Raw genomic sequence first — 27352 nt, 5'->3', positions numbered from 1 at the left:
TTTCTAGACTCTATTCTGTTCAGTCAATTAGCATATCTGTCCTTGTATTGATACCACACTGTCTTGTTTACTATAGCTTTATAGTTAGTCATAAAATCAGGTCATGTGAATCCAACTATGTCTTCTTTTTCAAAATTGTTTTGGCTATGCTAGGTTTTCTGTTTTTCCCATATAAATATAGGAATCAGCTTGTCAATTCTGCTGAGATTTTGACTGGTATTATACTTAATCAGTAGGCCATCTTTACTAAAAAAGATATATTAGCAATATTGAATCTTCCATTCCATAAATATGGTTTATCTTCCATTCGTTTAGGTTTTCTTTAATTTCTCTCTAATGTTCTGTGGCTTTTAGTAAACAATTCTTGTACATATTCTGTTAATTTATCCTTAAAATTTTCATGTTTTTTATGGTTACAAAATTTTCAATTCCAGTTGTTCATTGCTAGTATATGGGAACACAATTGAATTTTTTATATTGACCTTGTATTTTACAAGCTTCCTAGATTCAATTATTCATGGTAGCAGCCTTTTTGTAGACTTTAGGACTTCCTACATCTCCCAATGAATACTTACTGCATTATATAATGTTAACTAGAAGTGCTGAGAGTGCCTTGTCTTTGATCTTAGGAGAAAAGCCTTTACTTTCATCATTAAGTACGATAGTAGCTATAGGTTTCATGTTTCTATTGTTTTTTTCTGTTTTCAGTTTCAGTGACCTTTGCTTCCCTTATTATTTTTCTTTCTACTTGATTTGGATTTAATTTCTTTTTTTTAGCGTCTTAAGGTGAAAGCTTTAAACTGTTGATTTCAGATCTCTTTTTCTTTCTAATATAAGCATTTAATGATACAGATTTTTCTCAAAGCACTGATTTTGTAAGGTCCAACAAGTTTTTCTATATTGTGTTTTCATTTTTATTCTTTTCAAAATATTTTCTAATTTTCCCTGTGACTTTCTCATTGACCCGTAAATTATTTAGAAGAGTATTGTTTCCTTTCGACAGATCCTAGGATTTGTCAGATGTCTTTCCCTTGTTGATTTCTAGTTTAATTCCATTTTGATTGGAGAACATACTTTGTATGACTTCGGTTCTTTTAAATTAGTTGAAATTTGCTTTATGGCTCCAAACATGGTGTACATTGGTTAATGCTCCATGTGTACCTGAAAACAATACATACTCATCTGTTATTACATAAAGTGCTCTATACATGTCAACTAGGTTAAATTGGTTGAGAGTGTTGTTAATATCTTCTATATCCTTACTAATTTTATATCTACTTGTTCTATTGATTACTGAGGGAGGAGTGTTGACTTCTCCAACTGTAATTTAGATTTATCTGTATCTTTTTTCATTTCTCTGTTTTTGTTTTATTTTTTATTTTTAGCATTTGTTTCTGGGTACCTGTTATGAGTTGAATTATGTCTCCCCAAAAGATATGTTGAAATCCTTACTCCTGGCCCCTGTGGACATGACCTTATTTGTAATAGGGTCTTGGCAAATGTAATGGAGTTAAGATGAGGTGATTAGGATGGGCCTAATTCCAACATGACTGGTATTTTCATAACAAGAAGATGAAAACACCATGTTAAAACAGACATCAAAGGAAAGAACACCATGTAGTGATGGAAACAGAAGTTGGAGTTATGTTGCCAGAAGTCAAGGAATACCTGGGGCTACAAGAGGCTGGAAGAGGCAAGGAAGGATCCTCCCCTAGAGGCTTGCAAGAGAGCATGGCTCTGCCAACACCTTATTTTGGACTTCTAACTTCCAGAACTGTGAGAAAATAAATTTCTATTGTTTTAGGCCACACAGTTTGTGGTAGTTTGTCATAGGAGCTCTAGGAAACTAATACAGTGCATACACATTTCAGATTGTTATGTTTTCCTTATAAATGGATTCCATTATCTTTATGTAAGGTCTCCTTTCATACCTGGTAGTAGTCCATGTTCTGAAGTCTGCCTTTTCTGATGTTGATGTAGATATGACAGTGTTATTTTGATTATTACTTGTAGTATCTTTTTCTTTTCTTTTTTTTTTTTTGCGGTACGCAGGCCTCTCACTGTTGTGGCCTCTCCCGTTGCGGAGCACAGGCTCCGGACGCGCAGGCTTAGCGGCCATGACTCACGGGCCCAGCCGCTCCGCGGCATGTGGGATCTTTCTGGACGGGGGCATGAACCCGTGTCCCCTGCATCGGCAGGTGGACTCTCAACCACTGCACCACCAGGGAAGCCCTGTAGTATCTTTTTCTATCATTTTTTTAAACCTGTCTCTGGCTTTATTTTTTAAATTTCTTTTCTGTGGACAATATATAATGGAGTCTTGCTTTTATACCCATTCTGATAAGCTCTGCATTTTAATTGGGTTGTTGAGACCATTTACATTTAATGTAATTTTTGATATAGTCAGTTTAAATGTACTTTCTTGCCATCTGTTTTTTATCCCTTATATCAGTTCTTTGTACCTTGTCTCCCTTTATCTGTTTTCTTTTAGATTATGTATTTTTATTCTACTTTATCTTCACTGTGTCTTGTTATTTATACTTCTTTTTAAAAAGTTTAGTGGTTTCTTTATGGTTTGAAATATACGTCTTCAACTTATGACAGCCTTCCTTCAAATAATAATATACCATTTCATGTATAGTCTTCAAACCTTAAAACAGTATACTCCTGTTTTCCCTATTCCATCCTTTTGGAGTGAGAGCCCATTAGGAACTGTGTTTTGTTTAGTTTTGTTCTTTCTTTATCTGCTGTACAGGCATATCTTGTTTTGTTGTGCTTTACTTTATCGTGCTTTGCGGATATTGAGTTTTTTACAAATTAAAGGTTTGTGGCAACCCTGCCTTGAACAAGTCTATAAGTGCCATTTTTCCAATAGTGTTTGCTCATTTTGTGTCTTTGTCATATTTTGGTAATTTTTGCAATATTCCAAACCCTCCACCGTTAAAAAGATTATGACTACTGAAGACTCAGAAGATGGTTAGCTTTCTTTTAGCAATAATGTATTTTACAATTAGAACACGTACATTGTTTCTTTAGACATAATGCTATTGCACACTGAATAGACTACAGTATAGTGTAAACATGACTTTTATATGCACTGGGAAACCAGAAAATTCACGTGACTCACTGTATTGCTGTATTTACTTTATTGCAGTGGTCTGGAACCAAACCTGCAGTATCTCTGAGGTATGCCTGTGTAGTCATGTGGGTCTCGAGAATGCAAGCCTCGTTGGCTTTCAGAGCTAGGTGTTTTGGGGGCCTGTCTCACAAGTGGAAGTCTTAAATGTTGAGGTGCTAGGTGTTTGGTCCCAAACTCACTCCTCAGGGAGAATCCATGAGCTGTGAATTCCCTCCCCATGGTGCATCAGCTGGTGTGTCACTGTCAGGGGTGGGGTTTATGAGATTGTGTTGTAACCTTTCCTACCTGTTATGATGTGGGTTTTTCTTTTTTGCCCAAGGTGTAAGAGTTGCTCAGCTAGGTTTTAGATTTCTTTCAGAGGGAATTGTTCCATGTGTAGCTGAATTTTTAGTTTCTCTGTGGGAGGAAGTGAGTTCAGCAGCCTCCTTTGTCACTTCTTTGGACCAGAACTCCTGATTTTAATGGTCCTAAGTGTTTCTTTAATTGGATAGGTGAATCGCTCAGGAAATGAATAGGTTTTGTTATAATAGCATTGAGTCTTTTGGGTGTTTGTCATTTGCATAATTACTTAAATCATCTTTTTTTTAGTTGACCTTGGATTGTTAAGATTGTTTTTTGGGTTTTTCCAGGCATTTAGCTCAACAATGACATTGGATTATCAGATTATTTTAATTGATTTATGTGCCTTTCTCAAACAGATAAATACCTAGAATGAAAATCATGTAGTATGAACCATAGCTAAATAACATAGAACTGTGAAGGAATTGCTACTAAATCTACCAATGTGAGCCTCTGAAATGATTTAGATTCTGCATCGGTACAATAAGTAATATGGAACACTATCTTTTTCCCAAGATGTGTTTGTTAACTTGAAATAGTATGGGGGGTATATGTTTACTGCCACTTGGAAGAACGTGTGTTTTCAAGGGATTAAAATCTGCTGGTACTTCAAAACAAAAGTGCTTATTTGTTAACTCTAAAAGCCATAATAGTGTGCCAATGAAAGTATTTTCTCGACAATACTAAATAAAATGTAGAGTGTGTGAAGATAAATGCCAAAGCATCTCAGCTGCATATAGTACATGATGAAATATCCTAGAAGCCAAGGTTGAGTAAGTGTTGATGAGTCTGTTTGTTTATTTGTCATTTAGATAAAAGAGCTGCTACAACTGACACAAAATAGTTCCTGCACTCCCTAACAGTGGCAATATTACTTAAATGGCAGGGGCTATTCTTTTATTTTCTTCTCTTTGGGGATGGGAGAGGAAGGCAGGGGTAGAGAGGCACAAAATAAAATTCATTGGCTTCTTTAAAAAGTTTCAACAACACATTGATTAAAGGCTTTCATTTGGATTCATAGATGTGGATATACAAATATAAAAGTTAAGACGCAAGTAAAGCAATAAACTTTGGTGACAATGTTTATGTTTTGTGTTCACTTGTTTTTTTAACATCTTTATTGGAATATAATTGCTTTACAACGGTGTGTTCGTTTCTGCTCTTTAACAAAGTGAATCAGCTATACATATACATACACCCCCATATCTCCTCCCTCTTGAGTCTCCCTCCCACCCTCCCTATCCCACCCCTCTAGGTGGACAAAAAACACCCAGCTGATCTCCCTGTGCTATGCGGTTGCTTCCCACTAGCTATCTATTTTACCATTGGTAGTGTATATGTGTCAATGCTACTCTCTCACTTCATCCCAGCTTACGCTTCCTGCTCCCTGTGTCCTCAAGTCCATTCTCTATGTCTCCGTCTTTATTCCTGCCTAACCCTAGGTTCTTTAGAACCTTTTTTTTTTTAAAGATTCCATATATATGTGTTAGCATATGATATTTGTTTTTCGCTTTCTGACTTAACGTCACTCTGTATAAGTGTCTCTAGGTCCATCCACCATGCTACAAATAGCTCAGTTTCATTTCTTTATATGGCTGAGTAATATTCCATTGTATATATGTGCCACATCTTCTTTATCCATTCATCTGTCGATGGACACTTAGGTTGCTTCCATGTCCTGGCTATTGTAAATAGAACTGCAGTGAACATTGTGGTACATGACTCTTTTTGAATTACGGTTTTCTCAGGGTATATGCCCCGTAGTGGGATTGCTAGGTCATATGGTAGTTCTATTTTTAGTTTTTTAAGGAACCTCCATACTGTTCTCCATAGTGACTGTATCAATTTACATTCCCACCAACAGTGCAAGAATGTTCCCTTTTCTCCACACCCTCTCCAGCATTTATTGTTTGTAGATTTTTTGATGATGGCCATTCTGACCAGTGTGAGTGGATACCTCATAGTTTTGACTTGCATTTCTCTAATAATTAGTGATGTTGAGTGTCCTTTCATGTGTTTGTTGGCAATCGGTATATCTTCTTTGGAGAAATGTCTGTTTAGGTTTTCTGCACATTTTTGGATTTGGTTGTTTGTTTTTAATATTTAGCTGCATGAGCTGCTTGTATATTTTGGAGATTAATCTTTTGTCAGTTGTTTCATTTAAAAATATTTTCTCCCATTTGAGGGTTGTCTTTTCATCTTGTTTATGGCTTACTTTGCTGTGCAAAAGCTTTTAAGTTTCATTAGGTCCCATTTGTTTTTATTTTTCTTTTTATTTCCATTTCTCTAGGAGGTGAGTCAAAAAGGATCTTGCTGTGATTTATGTCATGGAGTGTTCTGCCTAGGTTTTCCTCTAAGAGTTTTACAGTGTCTGGCCTACATTTAGGTCTTTCATCCATCTTGAGTTTATTTTTGTGTATGGTGTTACGGAGTGTTCTAATTTCATTCTTTTACATGTAGCTGTCCAGTTTTCCAAGCACCACTTATTGAAGATGGAGTCTTTTCTCCACTGTGTATTCTTGCGTCCTTTATCAAAGATAAGGTGACCATATGTGTGTGGATTTATCTCTGGGCTTTCTGTCCTGTTCCATTGATCTGTATTTCTGTTTTTGTGCCAGTACCATACTGTCTTGATTACTGTAGCTTTGTAGTATAGTCTGAAGTCAGGGAGCCTGATTACTCCAGCTCCGTTTTTCTTTCTCAAGATTGCTTTGGCTACTGGGGGTCTTTTGTGTTTCCATACAAGTTATGAATTTTTTTTTTCTAGTTCTGTGAAAAATGACATTGGTAGTTTGATAGGGATTGAACTGAATCTGTAGATTGCTTTGGGTAATATAGTCATTTTCAAAATCTTGATTCTTCCAATCCAAGAACATGGTATATCTCTCCATCTGTTTGTATCATCTTTAATTTCTTTCATCAGTGTCTTATAGTTTTCTGCATACAGGTCTTTGGTCTCCTTATAGGTTTGTTCCTAGGTCTTTTATTCTTTTTGTTGCAATGGTAAATGGGAGTGTTTCCTTAATTTCTCTTTCAGATTTTTCATCATTAGTCTATAGGAATGCAAGAGATTTATGTGCATTAATTTTGTATCCTGCTACTTTACCAAATTCATTGATTAGCTCTCGTGGTTTTCTGGTAGCATCTTTAGGGTTCCCCATGTATAGTATCATGTCATCTGGAAACAGTGACAGCTTTACTTCTTCTTTTCCAATTTGGATTCCTTTTATTTCTTTTTCTTCTCTGATTGCTGTGGCTATCACTTCCAAAACTATGTTGAATAATAGTGGTGAGAGTGGGCAACCTTGTCGTGTTCCTGATCTTAGTGGAAATGGTTTCAGTTTTTCACCATTGAGAACGATGTTGGCTGTGGGTTTGTCATATATGGGCTTTATTATGTTGAGGTAAGTTCCCTCTATGCCTACTTTGTGGAGGATTTTTATCATGGGTGGGTGTTGAATGGGTGTTGAATTTTTGTCAAAAGCTTTTTCTGCATCTATTGTGATGATCCTTCAGTATTGGTTTTTCTCCTTCAGTTTGTTAATATGGTTTATCACATTGATTGATTTGCGTATATTCAAGAATCCTTGCATTCCTGGGATAAACCCCACTTGATCATGGTGTATGATCCTTTTAATGTGCTGTTGGATTCTGTTTGCTAGTATTTTGTTGAGGATTTTTGCATCTATAATCATCAGTGTTATATGCCTGTAGTTTCCTTTTTTTGTGGCATCGTTGGTCTGGTTTTGGTATCAGGGTGATGGTGGCCTTGTAGATGAGTTTGGGAGTGTTCCTCCCTCTGCTATATTTTGGAAGAGTTTGAGAAGGATAGATGTAAGGTCTTCTCTAAATGTTTGATAGAATTCGCCTGTGAAGCCATCTGGTCCTGCGCTTTTGTTTCTTGCAAGATTTTTAATCACAGTGTCAACTTCAGTGCTTGTGACTGGTGTGTTTATATTTTCTAGTTCTTCCTAGTTCAGTCTCAGAAGGTTGTGCTTTTCTAAGAATTTGTCCATTTCTTCTACGTTGTCCATTTTATTGGCATATAGTTGCTTGTAGGAATCTCTCATGATCCTTTGTATTTCTGCAGTGTCAGTTGGTACTTCTCCTTTTTCATTTCTAATTCTATTGATTTGAGTCTTCTCCCTCTTTTTCTTGATGAGTCTAGCTAATGATTTATCAATTCTGTTTATCTCTCAAAGAACCAGCTTTTAGTTTTATTGATCTTTGTTATCATTTCCTTCATTTCTTTTTCATTTACTTCTGATCTGATCTTTATGATTTCTTTCCTTCTGCTAACTTCGGGGTTTTTTGTTGTTCTTTCCTAATTGCTTTAGGTGTAAGATTAGGTTGTTTATTTGAGATGTTTCTTGTTTCTTGAGGTAGGATTGTATTGCTATAGATTTCACACTTAGAACTGCTTTTGCTGCATCCCAAAGGTTTTGGGTCATCATGTTTTTATTGTCATTTGTTTCTAGGTATTTTTTTATTTCATCTTTGATTTCTTCAGTAACCTCTTATTTATTTAGTGGTGTATTGTTTAACCCCCATTTATTTGTATTTTGTACAGATTTTTTCCTATAATTGATATCTAGTCTCATAGTTGGAAAAGATACTTGACAGTATTGCAATTTTCTTAAATTTACCAAGGCTTGATTTGTGACCCAAGATATGATCTATCCTGGAGAATGTTCCATGAGCACTTGAGACAAAAGTGTATTCTGTTGTTTTTAGATGGAATGTTCCATAAATATCATTTAAGCCCATCTTGTTTAATGTATCATTTAAAGCTTGTGTTTCCTTATTTATTTTCATTTTGGATGATCTGTCCATCAGTGAAAGTGGGGTGTTCAAGTACCCTACTATGATTGTGTTACTGTCGATTTCCCCTTTTATGGCTGTTAGCATTTGTCTTATATATTGAGGTGCTTTATGTTGGGTGCATAAATATTTACAATTGTTATATCTTCTTCTTGGATTGATCCCTTGATCATTACGTAGTGTCTTTGTTCTTTGTCTCTTGTAACAGTCTTTATTTTAAAGTCTATATTGTCTGATATGAGAATTGCTACTCCAGCTTTCTTTTGATTTCCATTTGCATGGAATATCTTTTTCTATCCTCTCACTTTCAGTCTGTATGTTTCCCTAGGTCTGAAGCAGGTCTCTTTTAGACAGCCTGTGTATGAGTCTTGTTTTTGTATCCATTCAGCCAGTCTGTGTCTTTTGGTTGGAGCATTTAATCCATTTACATTTAAGGTAATTATCGATATGTATGTTCCTATTACCATTTTCTTAATTGTTTTGGGTTTGTTATTGTAAGTGTTTTCCTTCTCTTGTGTTTCCTGCCTAGAAAAGTTCCTTTAGCATTTGTTGTAAAGCTGGCTTGGTGGTGCTGAATTCTCTTAGCTTTTGCTTGTCTGTAAAGGTTTTAATCTCTCCGTTGAATCTGAATGAGATCCTTGCTGGGTAGAGTAATCTTGGTTGTAGGTTTTTCCCTTTCATCGCTTTAAGTATGTCCTGCCACTCCCTCTGGCTTGCAGAGTTTCTGCCGAATGATCAGCTGTTAACCTTATGGGGATTCCCTTGTATGTTAATTGTTGCTTTTCCCTTGCTGCTTTTAATATTTTTTTCTTTGTATTTAATTTTGATAGTTTGATTAGTATGTGTATTGGTGTGTTTTTCCTTGGATTTATCCTGTATGGGACTCTCTGCACTTCCTGGACTTGATTATTTCCTTTCCCATATTAGGGAAGTTTTCAACTATCATCTCTTCAAATATTTTCTTAGCCCGTTTTTTTTTTCTCTTCTTCTTCTCTGACCCCTGTAATTCGAATGTTGGTGCGTTTAATATCGGTCCAGCAGTCTCTGGGATTGTCCTCAATTCTTTTCATTCTATTTTCTTTATTTTGCTCTGCAGTAGTTATTTCCACTATTTTTTCTTCCAGGTCAGTTATCTGTTCTTCTGCCTCAGTTTTTCTCCTATTGATTCCTTCTAGAGAATTTTTTATTTCATTTATTGTGTTGTTCATTGTTGTTTGTTTGCTCTTCAGTTTTTCTAGTTCCTTGTTAAATGTTTCTTGTATTTTCTCCATTCTATTTCCAAGATTTTGGATCATCTTTACTATCATCACTCTGAATTCTTTTTCAGGTAGACTGCCTGTTTCCTCTTCATTTGCTTGGTCTGGTGGTTTTTTATCTTGCTTCTTCATCTGCTTTGTGTCTCTCTGTTTTCTCATTTTGCTTAACTTACTGTGTTTGGAGTCTCCTTATTGCAGGCTACAGGTTAATAGTTCCCGTTGTGTTTGGTGTCTACCCCCAGTGGCTAAGATTGGTTCAGTCAGTTGTGTAGGCTTCCTGGTTGAGGGGATTAGTTCCTGTGTTCTGGTGGATGAGGCTGGATCTTGTCTTTGTGTTGGGCTGGACCGCATCCAGTGGTGTGTCTTGGGGTGTCTGTTACCTTATTATGATTTTAGGCAGCCTCTCTGCTAATAGGTGGGGTCTTGCTAGTTGTATGGCTTAGGGTGTCTAGCACTGTAGCTTGCTAGTCGTTGAGTGGAGCTGGGTCTTAGCGTTGAGATGGAGATCTCTGGGAGAGCTTTTGCCGTTTGATATTACATGGGGCTTGGAGGTCTCTGGTGGACCAATGTCCTGAAGTCAGCTCTCCTACCTCAGAGACTCAGGCCTGACACCTGGCCAGAGCACCAAGACCCTGTCAGCTACACGGCTCAGAAGAAAAGGGAGAAAGAAAGGAAATAATTTAATTAATTAAATAAAATTATTAAAATAGGAAAAAAGTATTAAAAATAAATAAATAATTAAAAATAAAAGAAAGAGGGAAAGAATGAAGAGACCAAACCAAAAAACAAATCCTCCAATGATAACAAGTGGTAAAAACTATATTAAAAAAAAGAAAACCATACAGTCAGAACCCTAGGACAGATGGTGGAAGCAAAGCTATACAGACGAAATCACACAAAGAAGCATATACATACTGACTCACAAAAAGAGAAAAAGGAAAAAAAAATATATATATACATGAAAAATTAAAAAAGGAAGAGAGCAACCAAATCAATAAACAATCTACCAATGATAATAAGCTCTAAGTATTAAACTAAGATAAACATAACACCAGAAACAAATTAGATGCAGAAAGCAAACCCCAAGACTATAGTTGCTCCTGAAGTGCACCTCCTCAATTTTGGGATGATTCGTTGTCTACTCAGGTATTCCACAGATGCAGGGTACATCAGGTTGATTGTGGAGATTTAATCCGCTGCTTCTGAGGATGCTGGGAGAAATTTCCCTTTCTCTTGTTTGTTTGCACAGCTCCTGGGGTTCAGCTTTGCATTTGGCCCTGCCTCTGCATGTAGGTCACCTGAGGGCATCCGTTCTTCGCTCAGACAGGACAGGGTTAAAGGAGCAGCTGATTTGGCGGCTCTGGCTCACTCAGGCTCGGGGGAGGGAGGGGTCCAGAATGTGGGGTGAGCCTGCGGCGGCAGAGGCCAGCGTGACGTTGCAACAACCTGAGGCACGCCGTGTGTTCTCCCCTGGAAGTTTTCCCTGGATCATTGGACCCTGGCAGTGACGGGCTGCACAGGCTCCTGGGAGGGGAGGTGTGGATAGTGACCCGTGCTTGCACGCAGGCTTCTTGGTGGCTGCAGCAGCAGCCTTAGCATTTCATGCCTGTCTCTGGGGTCCACGCTGATAGCCCTGGCTCGCGCCCGTTTCTGTAGCTCGTTTAGGCGGTGCTCTGAATCCCCTCTCCTGGCGCACCCTGAAACAATGGTCTCTTGCCTCTTAGGCAGGTCCAGACTTTTTCCTGGACTCCCTCCCAGTTAGCTGTGGCACACTAGCCCCCTTCAGGCTGTGTTCACGCAGCCAACCCCAGTCCTCTCCCTGGGATCCGACCTCCGAAGCTGGAGCCTCAGCTCCCAGCCCCACCATCCCCGGCGGTGAGCAGACAAGCCTCTCGGGCTGGTGAACACTGGTCGGCACCGATCCTCTGTGCGGGAATCTCTCCGCTTTGCCCTCTGCACCCGGGTTGCTGCGCTCTCCTCCATGGCTCCAAAGCTTCCCCCCTGCCCAACCCCCGTCTCCACCAGTGAAGGGGCTTCCTATTGTGTGGAAACATTTCTTCCTTCACAGCTCCCTCCCACTGGTGCAGGTTCCGTCCCTATTCTTTTGTCTGTTTTTCCTTTTTTCTTTTGCCCTACCCAGGTATATGGGGAGTTTCTTGCCTTTTGGAAAGTCTGAGGTCTTTTTCCAGCTTTCAGTAGGTGTTCTGTAGTAGCTGTTCCACATGTAGATGTACTTCTGATGTGTTTGTGTGGAGGAGTGTGATCTCCACGTCTTACTACTCCACTGTCTCGAAGGCGCCCCTGTGTTCACTTTCTCAAAAGCTGTTTTTGCCAACCATTTTTCAGCATCCCCAAGACAAAATATTCATCTCTCTCCCCCTTTTGTGAAGCCTTCTGCTAAATTGATATCCATGCACATTATATAGGTGGGAATAAAAACATAAATAACATTTTTTCAGAAGAGCATTTAATCTAAACCTCCCATGAAAGGATTCCAGTGCCCTTGCAGATTCAGCACCAACACTTTCATCAATCCACACAACTGTAGTTATTCTAGGATTTACTAGTCAATTTAGTTAGATGTGACTCTGAATCTTGGCTCTGCTATTGACTGGGGAACCAACCTTTAATAGTCATTTAACTTCTCCCAGACGCAATTTTTTCACCTGTAAATTGGGAATGCTAATAGTTTTTTATATTAAGGTGTTGTTGTAAATATAGTGAGATAATTTACTTAAGACTCTTAGACTCTTCACGTATAGCCAGTAAATAATTGCATTGTCATCAGATAGAATAGCCTCTTTAATATGTTTATCATAGTTTTTTCCTATAATCTTCCCAAAACAAATCATTATTCTCTAACCAGATATGACCGTCTTTTATGATGTCACATTTCCTGATAGTCCATCCTCTTTCATTGTCTGAATTTGAAGATTTTTGCTTAATTTGTTCATGAATATCAAGTACCTTACACTTAATTAACATGATTCTTTCCTTTAACGTGACATTTTTATAACATCAGATTCATATAACGTTGGGTTCAACCATATTGTTACCTTTTCCTTGTCCTCATTTTGTGATCGCTCTGTTTTGTTATCTATAGGACTACCGTACTTCCAGAATATAATAATGTATAACCTCTCTTGCCTGTATGCCCTCTTCTATGTTGTCGGACAGGGTTTATGTGTAGTCCTGGAATTAAAGGATATTTCCAGTGTTCTAATCATACCAAATGAAGATAACATTGACAGATGGCTTTAGGCCAGTCATCGAGATCGTAAGCAAGATCCTAAAAGTAGTCATGCTCTTTTGCCTCCCCTTCATGAGCCCATTTTCACTTTTGACAGCTCTTCCCTACTCTGCTCTTAACCCACAAAATGTATGTTTATGATACACTATACTTTAGCGTGTCCAACGGCCCCATTTCTGAGTCTGTTGCTGCATAACCTTTTTCTTTTCCTCTAATCTTCTCTCCTGCTTCTCATCCCCAGATGTTAAGGTTTAATGATTACCAAAGAAAGCTTTCACAGAAAGATGGAAAAAAATATCTTTTTAGACTTAGATTTTAAAAAGAGAAGGTTGTTAACTCAAGCAAATCTATACTTTGTAAAATTTCTGAGATTTATTGCCAATTCTCTACAACTTTCTTACTCTTAGTAATTGTAACCATGATCCAGCAGTTTGGAACTCCACTTCTGAAAAGTTGATATAAATTGGAACAGTTCACATATAAATCTCAAAAGGAAAAAGAAATTCTGGTGATGGTGATAATAACAATTACAACAACATTAACAGCAGCTATACTTATTGAATACTTTGTGCCAGGAGCTCTTTACATATATACATTATTAGTCTTTTAAATAAACCTGTTAAATAAATATCATATTTGAAAAATGGAAGTGTAAGAAAGTGGGAAATTGTTGAAATCAGGAAAAACATTTTATAATACAACCGTTTATGGATAAAATGGCCCAAAGACTGGTTTTGAATACTGATTTTTGTTTCCTAGATTTATGTTGATTTTGAGCTAGGTTATTCAAGATACGTATTTTCTTCATTATTAAAATAGGGATATCTAGCTCACATTTATTGTGAGAATGTATAATAATGTTTTCTAAAATACAAAATGTAAGCTGGAGGTTATTAATTAGATAACTTCAGGTAAGAAAATTTTTAAAAAGAAAGCAAAAACTTAGAATGGGGGCTTCCCTGGTGGCGCAGTGGTTGAGAGTCCGCCTGCCGATGCAGGGGACACAGGTTCGTGCCCTGGTCTGGGAAGATCCCACATGCCACTGAGCGGCTGGGCCCGTGAGCCATGGCCGCTGAGCCTGCGCGTCCGGAGCCTGTGCTCCACAGCTGGAGAGGCCACAACAGTGAGAGGCCCGCGTACCGCAAAAAAAAAAAAAAAAAAAAAAAAAAAACTTAGAATGTATGAACACTACAGTCTTTTTACAGCTTAACTTTTACTAGTAATCAGATGAAGGAGTCTGTGTTGGGTGGTTATAGGGGCCTTTGAATCCAATACCATTTGTTTTTAATTAATGTAGTACTAGATAATTGTAACTTGCTTGACATTTCATATGCTTTTCACAGTAAAATTTGGAGGCCCTTTTGACTTTTGAAAGATAATTTTGTTTTTGATTATGTTTTTGAGATAGAGTAATGCAGTTTTGATGTCTACTGTGTACTATTAGGCTTCCAACAGATAATGCACAGTACTGCATGTACCATTAGATGATTGTGATGCTTAATTACTTTCTTTCTTAATAGGCAACATTAATTTCATCAGGCTTGTTTAATGGCTTTTTTCCTTAAATATTCTTGATCAAATAAGCTGAAAAATAACAATAATTATTATTACTAATAACTTACTGCATTCCAGGCACTGAACTGGGCACTTTACATGCAGTATTTTTATATCTCTAATAATTAGCAAAATTACTTCTCAAAAAAGGTAACAAAAGATTTTTTTAATTGTAATATTCTTAAAAACCTGATTTAGAAAGTTTTGCTTTGCATATCTTGTTCTGAAAGGTATCAGATGAGAATTTCAAACAGAATACTTACCAATCTACCACAGTTGTCAGTTTGGCTATTCGTGAGAATAATATATCCTATGTGTAGTTTTTTTTGTTGTTGTTGTTGTTTTGCTATTTATACATTTTCAAGAGTTCTGGTGTTCTTTTTTCTTTAATTTGTCTTTTCCTATTTTAATCCAAGTTCTTATTTCCTTTTTTTTTTTTAACGTAAATGCTTGTGTTGGTAGTCCTGATACTCTAATTTTTAAATAATTCCATTTTATTTGAATCACTTTTTCATCTTGTTGTGATTAAGGTTCTTTTATTATTTTACAGATTTAAAAAATCTTATATAATTCTATTTGTTAGCTTTTTGTAGTGTTTAAAATTATTTTTCTATATCCTCAGCCTATTTATATGTACCTGGTTATGAACTTGAATTATACCTCTCTAATCAATACTTATTTTTTATTGATTTTTTTCCAGGAAGTCATGACCATTTTAAATGACCAGTATTTTTGCTCTTCTTCCTTTAATCAATTTGCTGATTTTGAAAAATTATCTGTCAAGCTTTTACAATTAAATTGTACAAAGAGCTTTCTGTAGGATGATAGTACTAGGCATCTTCCTGAATTGCCCTCCATTTGTTGCTCTTAATATACTGTATAAGTAAGAGGAACCATCAGCATTTACTTTTAGTTCTTTTGCAGAGATGAATAAATATCTTGAAATGCTGATTTAGATAATGTTTCAAAAATGCTGTGATGCACTTTGGTGTATGACTGACTCTTGCTTAGTTAAATGTTTTGCAGCATTATAACATAGTTGGATTCAGCTCATCTTTTAAAGCAATTGTCAGAAAAATATGGGCCAGCATGGTAGAATGTATTAGCTCAATACATTGTCTCCATTTTATTATGAAGCTGCTGAGGAAGCTGTGATATACAGCACTGTCATTACAGATCTATTGTTAGGATGGTTCTACAGTCTTCTTTGCACTGCCATTAATTTATAGCAGTAAACAATATGTAGCCTTCCAACTGCAGCAAAGCAGAATCTTTTAATGAGGTGGATGTTATTACCACAATAAATCAGTGCTTTCGCGTAATGTATAATTCAATGTGTGTATTCCCACTGTAACTTCTCTGAGTAAGCTGATAGTGTATCATTGTCATTGCACAGCTCCACTAGTCTTTTTTTTTTAACCTTCTTTTATTTGGGGACTTCTTTTTTATATGCTTGCAAATAAATGTGCTATGTCTTGATAGCTGTCCTGTAGCAGGCTTCAGAAATCAACTGTAACAATCACAGCCGGAATCAATACTGTGGGTTCTACGTATATGGATCTCTGCACGATGCCATTTTTTTTCGGATGCTAGTGAAATCAATCCTAATTGGTTTTAGCATTATATTCAAGAAATGTGTTTCTATAACTATTGATTTTGGGGGTGTACTCATTTGGAGAGTAATAAAAATAGGAGCACATAAAGTGAATACTTAATATGCTGCAGAACCATACAAAAGGAACATTGATTTTGTTTTCACGTAATTTGTCTTCCAGTGATTTTATTTCTTCTTTCTTTCCTTTGCATGGCTCAGTCTTCAGGGACAACAGCTAAAATACATTTAAAGGCATTCCAAATTGGTTCTGTAACAAAGATTTCTTGGAGTCAGTTCCATCCTTAACTGGCATAAGTTTAGTAAATCAGATTTAACTCTTTTGTACAGAAACTAATGCTTTAAAAGATGGCATTTTAAATTGGTATACTGTGATACTGGTTTAAAATAATAATCAACTAAAGGTTTTTAAAAATTTGCTTGTAGAGTTAAAAAAAGGGCTTAAAATAAAATGTTGATTAGAACCATCCTATTGAAACAGAATGAAAGGTACTAGAAATAAATGGCAGTTTTGAAAAAATAATTAACAATTTTAAGAAATATAGCCAAAATGATCATTTAAAATACTGCTTAAAATTACTTTTTAACATGAAAAGCTACTTAAAAACTAGTTTAACATTGCTTCATTTTCCATAGAATATTTCTGAATGCATCTATTTTAAAACCAGTATTTTAAATTTCAGTTTAACGTTTTCTGCATAAATGATCAGACATTTTCTTTCTCATATAAATGAGTGACTAACTGATAGGTTTTCATTAAAGAAAGTAATCTTACATTTTTTTTCAGTGAATTGGTACTTATATTTTAAATAAAGAGTAGAGATTTTCTAGAGATTAGAATGTTTTATGAGAATGAATTGTTACTTGTTTTTTAAGCCCTTAGACCCCTTTGAGAATCTTAGAATACTCTGTATGTCTTCCTGAAGAAAATTGTACATGTGCATAATCACATGAAATTTTGCTTACTGGTTAATGGAGTTCATGAATTCCCTGAATAACAACAGCAGCAGCAACAATAATGATACCAGCTAACATTTATTATGCTCTTATCTTATACCAACCAATATTCTGGGGGCTTATAGGCTATTGTTTTATTCAAACTTTACCCCATTGTTAAAAGATAACCTTAAAAATAATAGCATTCATTGAATATTGTCAGGTATGGTTTGTCCCTCCATGTACTTACTCACTTTATTTTCCAAAACAACTTTCTGACTGGGTATTGTTGTCACTCCAGTAAACCCAGGCTCTTCATCACTTCGCTGTGCTGCTTTAGGGACCTCTGCTGTAAAGTATTATTGTACAAGCTCGTAATCTGTCTAATATTCTATTCATGTTACACATTTAAAAAAAAATTTCATGCTGGCATGTTTTTATCTTTTAAATTTTGGTTTTACTCATACTATTAGAAATTTCTAGATTTACATTTAATCCCTTTTTCACACAATCTCCTCCTTGCACTCCTTCTCCCCCACCCTCGCCCCCTGCCAAATTTTGTTGCATTGTCTTCTCACAATCTATGATATGTTAATCCTTTAGCTTCAAGATTCTGTTTCTGGTTGTCGCTTCTAAGGACTAAAGAGGATTTTATAGATGCTTTCCAAAGTATCATATAACTAATATTCACTTCATGTAATTATCTTCATGAAAATGCTTGTTATGGGCTGATTAAAGACCTTTATTCAACAGAAACTAGACTTATTGAGAAATGACAGGTTTCTCCATTTACTTATATGTGTATATTTAATGTGCATTGAAAAATAAATTTATATTTCAATCCACTCTCTGACTGTAACACTGCTTTAATTTGAATAGTATGTATTTTTAATTCACTTTCACACTTGCTGATTAGATAATATTTGAAGAGAGAAAGAAATAAAGGACGATTGTATTTATGTGTTCTTGTTTCTTCTCCTCCCCGTTGGCAGCCAATAGGAGCTTTGAATCCAAAAAGAGCAGCATTCTTTGCAGAGCGTTATGAATCCTGGGAAGACGATCAAGTTCCAAAGTTCCACTATGGCACTCATTACTCAACTGCAAGTTTTGTTCTTGCATGGCTGCTAAGAATAGTAAGTTCAATTTGAATAATAAACCATGAATAAGTAAATTCAATGTTGTGGAGAATATGCATTGATTAAAAATCATCAGCATCTTTTTTGAATGGTGAAATTTTTTTCAGTGATTGAGACTCTACCTATATAAGTATCTCTTTATCCCATTTGGGCTGTGTTTTATAACACGTTACTGTAGAATGGCCATAAAAATGTTTCACCTGGAATTGCGTGAATTTTTTTCCTTAAATTTGCCTCTTCAAGTCCTTGATATCTTACCAGACTCTAAATTGTAACATATGTTATTTTCCAATGTAGTCTATTAAAATAAGAACTAAATAAGATTCCCTTAACACAGACATATATTCATATATTTTGGAAACTTCAGTTGCCCAAAATGGAATAAGGTGTGTTTGTAATTTACCCCAAGACTGCTGTGTATTGATAACATATTGGTTAAACAAGAAATGTTTCTGTAAAATTGAAAGGTGATTCATCTACTAGAAAGTAATTTCTTTGGGAAAGCATTAGCAGCACATCATTAATTAAAGCTTGTTAGAGGGTACAGGCAGATATAAATCCTAGAGGTAATTTATAGTGCTTAGCTAATTTCAAGCAATTATCCACTAATATGTGTTTAAGTGTTCTTTAACTAAAAGGAGGCTTTTAAATCTTCCAAACATTTTTCTTTTCTTAATCATAAATTAAATATTGAGCCATAACAATAGGAAAATTACATATTGGACTGTTTCCCTGGACTGTGAAGCAAATGCAGTCTAATTTATGTCTGAATGTTATTAATAAATTGTTCTTAGAAAGGAAGAGAGTCTGAAAAATATTGAAGAGAGTCTGAAAAATACTAAATTTTGGAAATATTTCTTCTGAAACAAAAATAATATAAGAATATTAATGTAATAATTTAAGTATAATTCCCAGTCTATGCCTAGTACGTATTACTGGCTAATGTCTATTGGTAACTAAGTATTTAGATCTAAAGATTTATAAAAACCACATTTTTATGCATGAGGGAATATATGGCTTTTTTAAATGGCTTATTTTTTAGGAACCCTTCACAACTTCTTTCCTAAATTTACAAGGAGGAAAATTTGATCATGCAGATCGAACTTTTTCATCGATTTCCAGAGCTTGGCGAAACAGTCAGCGTGATACATCTGATATTAAGGTACAGAAATACTTCATTTTACAATTATTATTGCCAATGTGTTTCTTATTGAATGGATGTTGATAATTTCTCTCTTGCAATACAGCCCTATTTACTAAAGATGAGCCTCAAAGGATGAGGCCTTAATTAAGTGGCCAATAACCATTATATAAGATTTCTCTCTCTTTCTCTCTCTACCTCCTGTGTCTGTCTGTTTCTGTCTGTCTGTCTCATCTCTCTCTCCTTAATTGTGGAACAGTTGTTTTCCTTCCTCCTTGGAATCCTTTTTAAAGGAAAAATACAGTATTATGGATGTAAAGCAGCGTGCTTAATGGGATTCCAAACTCAATGAATAAAATTAATATAGTCACAAAAATACTGTGAGAAAGATCTCAGATGTTTAGTTTAATTCAACTTATTTTATTGATACTTTAGCAATCCCCTGTCTCTATTCTTAAGGTAATCATCTTTTACCTACTGCTGGTTCTAAATGCCTACCTGACTCTGCTTGTTATAGAATTGCTTTATTGTTGAGGGGAAATGAGTTCTTCTATCTATATATATGTTCAGTAGATCAAAAACTTTGCACAGTAGCTGATACAATACTTTTGCTTCTGCCCTCAAAAGTACTGTATTTTAGTTTTGTGACATAGTATCTGTTTCTTCACTGTTTAGATGCTGTTGAGTAAAACAAGATATGCCTGTGTTGTGTCCTTAGGTGTCGTAAAGAGCTATGTCTTATACATAAATAATTATACTATATGGGAGAAAATGATAAGCACATATGAGAAATATTTGGGCTTGAAAGAGGAAAAGTTACATTACTAATGTTTATGTTACTATAGAGTACTTTAAAAAATTAATTAAAATTATAATTGTATCTTACTTTTAGTCATGATACATTACAGTCTATAAAAAGTGTTCACATACTTTATCTTACTGTAGAGTATAACACTGCTTATATCCAAGATATTTTATTGAAGATTCCATCATATGCAGAAATAATCTCTTTTTAAAATTTTTTTTTGGGGGGTGGGGGCTGTGTCAGGTCTTAGTTGCGGCATGCAGGATCTTTCATTGCAACGTGCAGGTTCTTCGTTGCATTGTATAGGCTTCTCTCTAGTTGTGGCGTGCGGGCTCCAGAGCGCACAGGCTCAGGAGCTGCAGCACGAGGGCTTAGTTGCTCCGTGGCATGTGGAACTTTAGTCCCCAACCAGGGATTGAATTGGCGTCCCCTGCATTGCAAGATGGACTCTGAATCACTGGACCACCAGGGAAGTCCCCAGAAATAATCTTTTATATTGGAACATCTATAGGAATTTTTGATAGCACAAATAATGTACTCTGAAATACTTTTGAAATTATCATATCCCTTAAGAATCATCAGTAGATAATTTTGAAATGGATAATTAGATAACAGTAAATCAGAATAGTTAACAGATTTAATAATGGTTTCTACTTCTAATCTCAAAGCTATTTCTTTACATACTTTAAACCTTTTGAGAAGTCATAAGAGATATGGACATAGGAAAACATTGATAAGACTTTTTGTTATCAAATTGAAGACATGAAAAAAAATTTTTAATTTCTAAGTTCCTTTTTTTTTTTTTGCGGTACGCGGGCCTCTCACCTCCACGGCCCCTCCCGTTGTGGAGCACAGGCTCCAGACGTGCAGGCCCAGCGGCCATGGCCCACAGGCCCAGCCGCTCCGAGGCATGTGGGATCCTTCCGGACCGGGGCATGAACCCGTGTCCCCTGCATCATCAGGCGCACTCTCAACCACTGCACCACCAGGGAAGCCCCTAAATTCCTTTGTTTTTTAAGTATCTCAGGACCAAGTTATAACCTCATACTTAAGTTTGGTAATAGAAGTGTAAACAAGAACAAAATTGTGAATTTGAATTTTTTTCTGCTCTGTAATAGAGAGGTAGTGTATATCTTCAAATTTCTACCTCTCTGTATTAGACATTCCCGCTCAATGCTTTGTTGGACGGGAGATACATGTGATAGATAGATCCTTGTAGTTTTGTTGTCTCTTTTTCCTAAATCTCCTCCTTTTTCTCTCAAGATTCTTTAATTAGCACATGTCTGGTTCCATTTCCCCAAACATTTCCTTCAAAATACCCCACTTGTAAAAAAAAATAAAAAATAAACCCACACAAAACAGCTACAGCATTAAAAAATAAAAACCCAATATGAACTTTACCTTTCTCATTCCTTATTTTTCTCATTACTCTTGTTTCTTCACAAATACACTCAAATCCATCTCGCTTCCCTTTGAATGCCTCAGCAGATTTTGATAAAAACAGCCCCAATTACTAAACCAATACTAGAATTTTAGTTCTTGTTATTGTGCTACTTAATTTCTATCTTCCTAGCCTAGTTATATAGGGCATCTAAATGAAGAAGTAGAGTACAAAGTTAAGGCAAAAGTTAAAAGAAAAATAAAAGAATTAAAAATTCCAAGTGTCAAGTTGATTGGAGCCTGCTTAGAGATACAGCTTTATTTTTTTTATTTTTATTTTTTTTGCGGTACGCGGGCCTCTCCCTGTTGTGGCCTCTCCCATTGCAGAGCACAGGCTCTGGATGCGCAGGCCCAGCAGCCATGGCCCACGGGCCCAGCTGCTCTGAGGCATGTGGGATCCTCCCGGACCAGGGCACAAACCCATGTCCCCTGCATCGGCAGGCAGACTCTCAACCACTGTGCCAGGGAAGCCCAGATACAGCTTTATTCTTAAATACCATTTCATTATGTTCAGAGGCACAGAAATTTTCTTCAGGACTAACTTGGATGAAACCCACTTGCTCTTCTAACCAATATGTATATTTTCCTAATTTTCTTTTTTTTTTTTTTAAACCACAAAATATCTGTAAGGCGAATAGGACATTGATAAATTACTCCATTTTCTATATTAATAACCCGGTAATTTGGACCCTACAACTGAGTGAACACTTTGAAAAGTATATAATACATGGTTACACAGGCTATAGGCTATTGAAAGAGCCTCCTTATAGTTGGTCCTTCTACAACTGAGGAGGGATTTAATCATGCCTTTTTTATTTTTTGTTTTTAGATCTTGCCTCCTCATGTTACATTCTAACACTTTATAAAGCATGTTTAAATTATTATAATAATATAATGTATAAGAATGAATATATTAAGAAAGCACATTTAAATTACTATAATAAACATTTCATTGAGATATAACATTATATTTCAGATGGAATCATATTAATTATAGTCTGATCTTTATTTGTGTTGTCGTGTTAGAGTTTCTAGAAATACGAAGGAAAATGTTAAACAGTAGAGAGGGGATAGTGAAGTATGTGAGTGGGTGGTAGGAATCACTTTACTGAGTGGCTTCTGAAGTATATGTTGCTAGATTAATATGCATTCTCTAATGTTTTCATGACATTTTTCAAAAATGAAATATTGTTAGGTAGATAGAAGATTTATTTAAATTACTTTTTCAGGGAAATTCTCTGGCAGTCCAGTGGTTAAGACCCTGCACTTTCACTGGCGAGGGTACAAGTTCAGTCCCTAGTGGGGGAAATAAGATCCCGCAAGTTGCACAGCGCAGGCAAAAAAAATAATTAATTAATTGATTAACTAATTTTTTGGAAAAAATAAGAATAAAATAACATTTCTAGTACTTAACTTTTTTTGCTAAAGGGGAACTGTCACTATAATATCTTAGGATCCCTATTTCTTGTATTCTGCTAATACTCAGAATAATTTTACTGAAAAAATATGTTATTCCTAAAAATAAAGGTTAAAAGATTAATTATTTTTATTTCAGAGAAGAAAGAGACATTATCAGATTTCACTAAAGCAGTCTTTCATTTTTAGCATGATTTACCATTTTAAAATTGGGGGGTTCGTTTGTGTTTCGGTTCATCATTGGTGGTTCCATTTCAGGCCTGACCCTCAATGATGCTTTTTATTCTGTCTGGATAAAGAGTTCAGAAGTGTTGATCAGTTCTCTAACTAGGCTTACCACACTGTCCAATAGAAATGTAAGGTCAACCATAATTATGATCACATATATAATTTTAGATTTTCTTGTAGTCACATTTTAAAAAGTCAAAAGGACCATGTGAAACTGATTTTAAGAATATATTTAAACTGATATATCCAAAATATTTTTATTTCAGCATGTAATCAATATAAAATTATTAATTGGATATTTTACATTCTTTTTTTTTAATATTAAGACTTTGAGACCTGGTGTGTATCTTATATTTACAACAGGTCTCTTCTCAGACTAGCCACATTTCAATTGTTTAATAGCCACTTGTGGCTAATGGCTACTCCATTTGGCAGTGCAGACTTAGGGCATTGTTTTGGCATCACACCAAGGGATAGCTTTCTGCTTATGGAAGGAAGAATGCCTTCTTGTTCTTTGAGCAACAATGTTCCTGATGTTGTACTCCATCTAAATATGAACTGACAGGTAGTAGCAATAATAGCTAGTCTTGAGGACTGAAATAGAAAGTGCTAAAATTGGGTTGGAGAATCATCACTGTGATAAGTAATATTTTAAAATCCCCCAGCAGAAAACTGGACAGCTACATGTAAAAGAATGAAATTAGAACACTCCCTCACACCGTATACAAAAATAAACTCAAAATGGATTAAAGACCTAAATGTAAGGCCAAACAGTATAAAACTCTTAGAGGAAAACATAGGCAGAACACTCTATGATATAAATCACAGCAAGATCCTTATTGACCCACCTCCTAGAGAAATAGAAATAAAAACAAAAATAAACAAATGGAACCTAATTAAACTTAAAAGCTTTTGCAAGGAACTTCCCTGGTGGCGCAGTGGTTAAGAATCCACCTGCCAATGCAGGGGACATGGGTTCGATCCCTGGTCCGGGAAGATCCCACATGCCGCGGAGCACCTAAGTCCATGCGCCACAAGGACTGAGCCTGTGCTCCAGAGCCCCTGAGCCCCAACTACTGAGCCCATGTGCCACAACTACTGAGGCCTGCACACCTAGAGCCCGTGCTCCTCAACAAGAGAAGCCACCGCAATGAGAAGCCTGCGCATCGCAACGAAGAGTAGCTCCTGCTCACCACAACTAGAGAAAGCCCACATGCAGCAACGAAGACTCAACACAGCCATAAGTAAATAAATAAATAAATAAATTTATTTATTTTAGAAAAAGCTTTTGCACAGCAAAGGAACCATAAACAAGATGAAAAGACAACCTTCAGAATGGGAGAAAATATTTGCAAACAAAGAAACTGACAAAGGATTAATCTCCAAAATGTACAAGTGCTCATGCAGCTCAATATCAAAAAAACAAACAATGCAATCCAAAAATGGGCAGAAGACCTAAACAGACATTTCTCCAAAGATATACCAATTGCCAACAAACACATGAAACGATGCTCAATATCACTAATCATTAGAGAAATGCAAATCAGAACTACAATGAGGTATCACCTCATACCAGTCAGAATGGCCATCATCAAAAAATCTACAAACAATAAATGCTGGAGAGGGTGTGGAGAAAAGGGAACCCTCTTGCACTGTTGGTAGGAATGTAAATTGACACAGCCACTATGGAGAACAGTATGGAAGTTCCTTAAAAAACTAAAAATAGAACTACCATATGACCCAGCAATCCCACTACTGGGCATATACCCTGAGAAAACCATAATTCAAAAAGAGTCATGTACCACAATGTTCATTACAGCACTATTTACAATAGCCAGGACATGGCAGCAACCGAAGTGTCCATCGACAAATGAATGGATAAAGAAGATGTGGCACATATATACAATGGAATATTACTGAGCCCTAAAAAATGAAATTGAGTTATTTGTAGTGAGGTGGATGGACTTAGAGTCTGTCATACAGAGTGAAGTAAGTCAGAAAGAGAAAAACAAATACCGTATGCTAACACATATATATGGAATCTTAAAAAAAGAAATGGTTCTGACAAACCTGGGGCAGGGCAGGAATAAAGATGCAGACATAGAGAATGGACTTGAGGACACGGGGAAGGGGAAGGGTAAGCTGGGATGAAGTGAGAAAGTAGCATTGACATATATACACTACCAAATGTAGAATAGATAGCTAGTGGGAAGCAGCCACGTAGCACAGGGAGATAAGCTCATTGCTTTGTGACCACTTAGAGGGGTGGGATAGGGAGGGTAAGAGAGAGACGAAAGAGGGAGGGAATATGGGGATATATGTATACATATAGCTTTGTATACAGTATGTATATGTATACATATAGTATATATGTATATACATACATATACATATAGTATGTATATGTATACATATAGTGCTTTGTTGTACAGCACTAACACAACATTGTAAAGCAATTATACTCCAGTAAAGATGTTAAAAAAAAGAAAGAAAAGGGTGGTTATCGTAGGTCACGCTGATGCTGTGCTTCAAAGAAGTCCCACATCCCTTGATGCAACCCTATCCATTTTAAAAATACAGATACCCAGTTCTTTCTCAAAAAAAAAAATCCCCCAGCAAACTCTGTTTCAAGTTTTAAAAAAATCATTTAAGTTTAGAAACTGAGGTACAAAATAGATTACTGTCTTCAGCCTGAACCATCATAACCAAATCTTGTGGAACAAATCAGACTCATAAAGCTTGAATGAATTTCATAAGGCAGTCACATGTAAATATTAGGCAAATATCTAAGCTTTTCTAGGCAGTTCATTGTTGCTGATTCCCCAGCCCCCCCAGCTCCCCGTTGAGGCAGCAGGCAGCACACAGGTTTTCAGGTACCGTTAGTGTCAATAAATTTAATCTAATGATTAAATAGAATCTGATTTGCTGCAGTTTAAACTTTTTTCCTTCTCTCCTATAGAAGTGATTAACAAATCAGGATCTGAGAGTGGAAAGAGTCATAAATGTCAGCTCGGTTCATTATTTTAGAAAGGGGGCAATAGTAAATGGTTCTTTTACATTCTTTATATCTTTTACATGGAGATTGTTGGAGAACTATACTTCTCTAGAAGCTTGGAATTTAGTACAAAAATATTTTTTAAAATAACCTGTGCTAAAAATAAACTTAGGGTAACAAGTTTGGTGGAATCCTGAGATAGCATTTAATTTTTAAAGTTTTTATTTTAATTGAGTTTATGCACAATCAGGCCCTGGTTGTGATACAGCATCAAATGAGACAGAGCATTGCCTTCAGTGAACATTTGCGGTAAATGGGGTACTGACGATAAAAGCATTCCAGCAATTCAGTATAATAAAGGATCTGTGGCTCATAGCTACAAGATCTGAAATGAGGAGAAGGGAGAGGAAAGCGGCAATTCAGGGCCTATCATGGGGTGCCTTATAAGCTTTAGTAAGGAGGTTGAACTTTATCCTGGGGGCAGTGGGGATATACTGGAAAGGTCAAAGCAGAGGGGATTTTGTGGTTTTAAGTGACCGCTGTGATCGGTGTTTGTATTACACTGAGCAGGAGTGGAAACACTAAGTAAGCTGTTAAAGTAATGGGGTGAGAGGCAGTGGAGGCAGTGGTACTAGAGAAATGTGATGAATTTAAGACATATTTAAAAGGTAAGAACTGTTAGGATTTGCTGATTGATTTGTCTCCTAAGATGAGAGAGAAATTAAATTTGACTTGGACATGTACTTAGAGAACACAGAAGAAGAACAAGTTTAGTTAGGGCATGGGGATCTAGCTCCCTACCTTCAAGCAGAAAACTTCCTATGACAGGTGAATTCAAGTCCCCCCAAACACATTTAGTTAAGCAGCATTTACTGATTATTTTATCATATGCAATACATAGTAGGGAGTTTTTGGGGTTAAAAGGGTAAGATAAACACAGTTCTTTACTTCACATATCTCCAGGTGAGAACGACACATATACATAAAACTATTTTTAATACAAGTTAGACAGTGCCAAGTGCTATAATAAGATATAAACAAAATGAAGTGAATTCTTCCTGGAGGAAGTGGGGTTGTGAATGACTTCACAGAGTAAGTGGTATTTGAGTTGTATCTTAAAGGATGCAAGGGAGCCTTCCACCTCCCAGATTTACATCTCTAGCATGTACATTTATCCTGATATCTGACTCGCTCCTTAGCATCTCCATTTTAGCATGTAAAATGTATCTCAAATTTAACACGTTCAGAACCAAATTCCTGATCTTCATTCCTTTAAACCTGCTC

General features: G+C 36.1%; 1 protein-coding gene across 4 annotated transcripts in view; it reads left to right on the top strand.

The window, feature by feature from the left end:
- Nucleotides 1-27352, top strand: part of LRBA (LPS responsive beige-like anchor protein) — a 728899-nt gene that overhangs the window by 537757 nt on the left and 163790 nt on the right. For all 4 annotated transcript variants that reach the window (XM_033402948.2, XM_033402953.2, XM_012535502.3 and 1 more), the window contains 2 exons: nucleotides 17900-18040; nucleotides 19086-19205. In XM_033402948.2, the coding sequence (XP_033258839.1) occupies nucleotides 17900-18040; nucleotides 19086-19205 (261 nt within the window). The remainder of the gene's footprint in view (nucleotides 1-17899; nucleotides 18041-19085; nucleotides 19206-27352) is intronic.

The sequence above is a fragment of the Orcinus orca genome, chromosome 4 (assembly GCF_937001465.1).
Source record: "Orcinus orca chromosome 4, mOrcOrc1.1, whole genome shotgun sequence".
NCBI classification, from domain to species: Eukaryota; Metazoa; Chordata; class Mammalia; order Artiodactyla; family Delphinidae; genus Orcinus; species Orcinus orca.
This window is presented reverse-complemented; position numbering and strand designations above follow the sequence as displayed.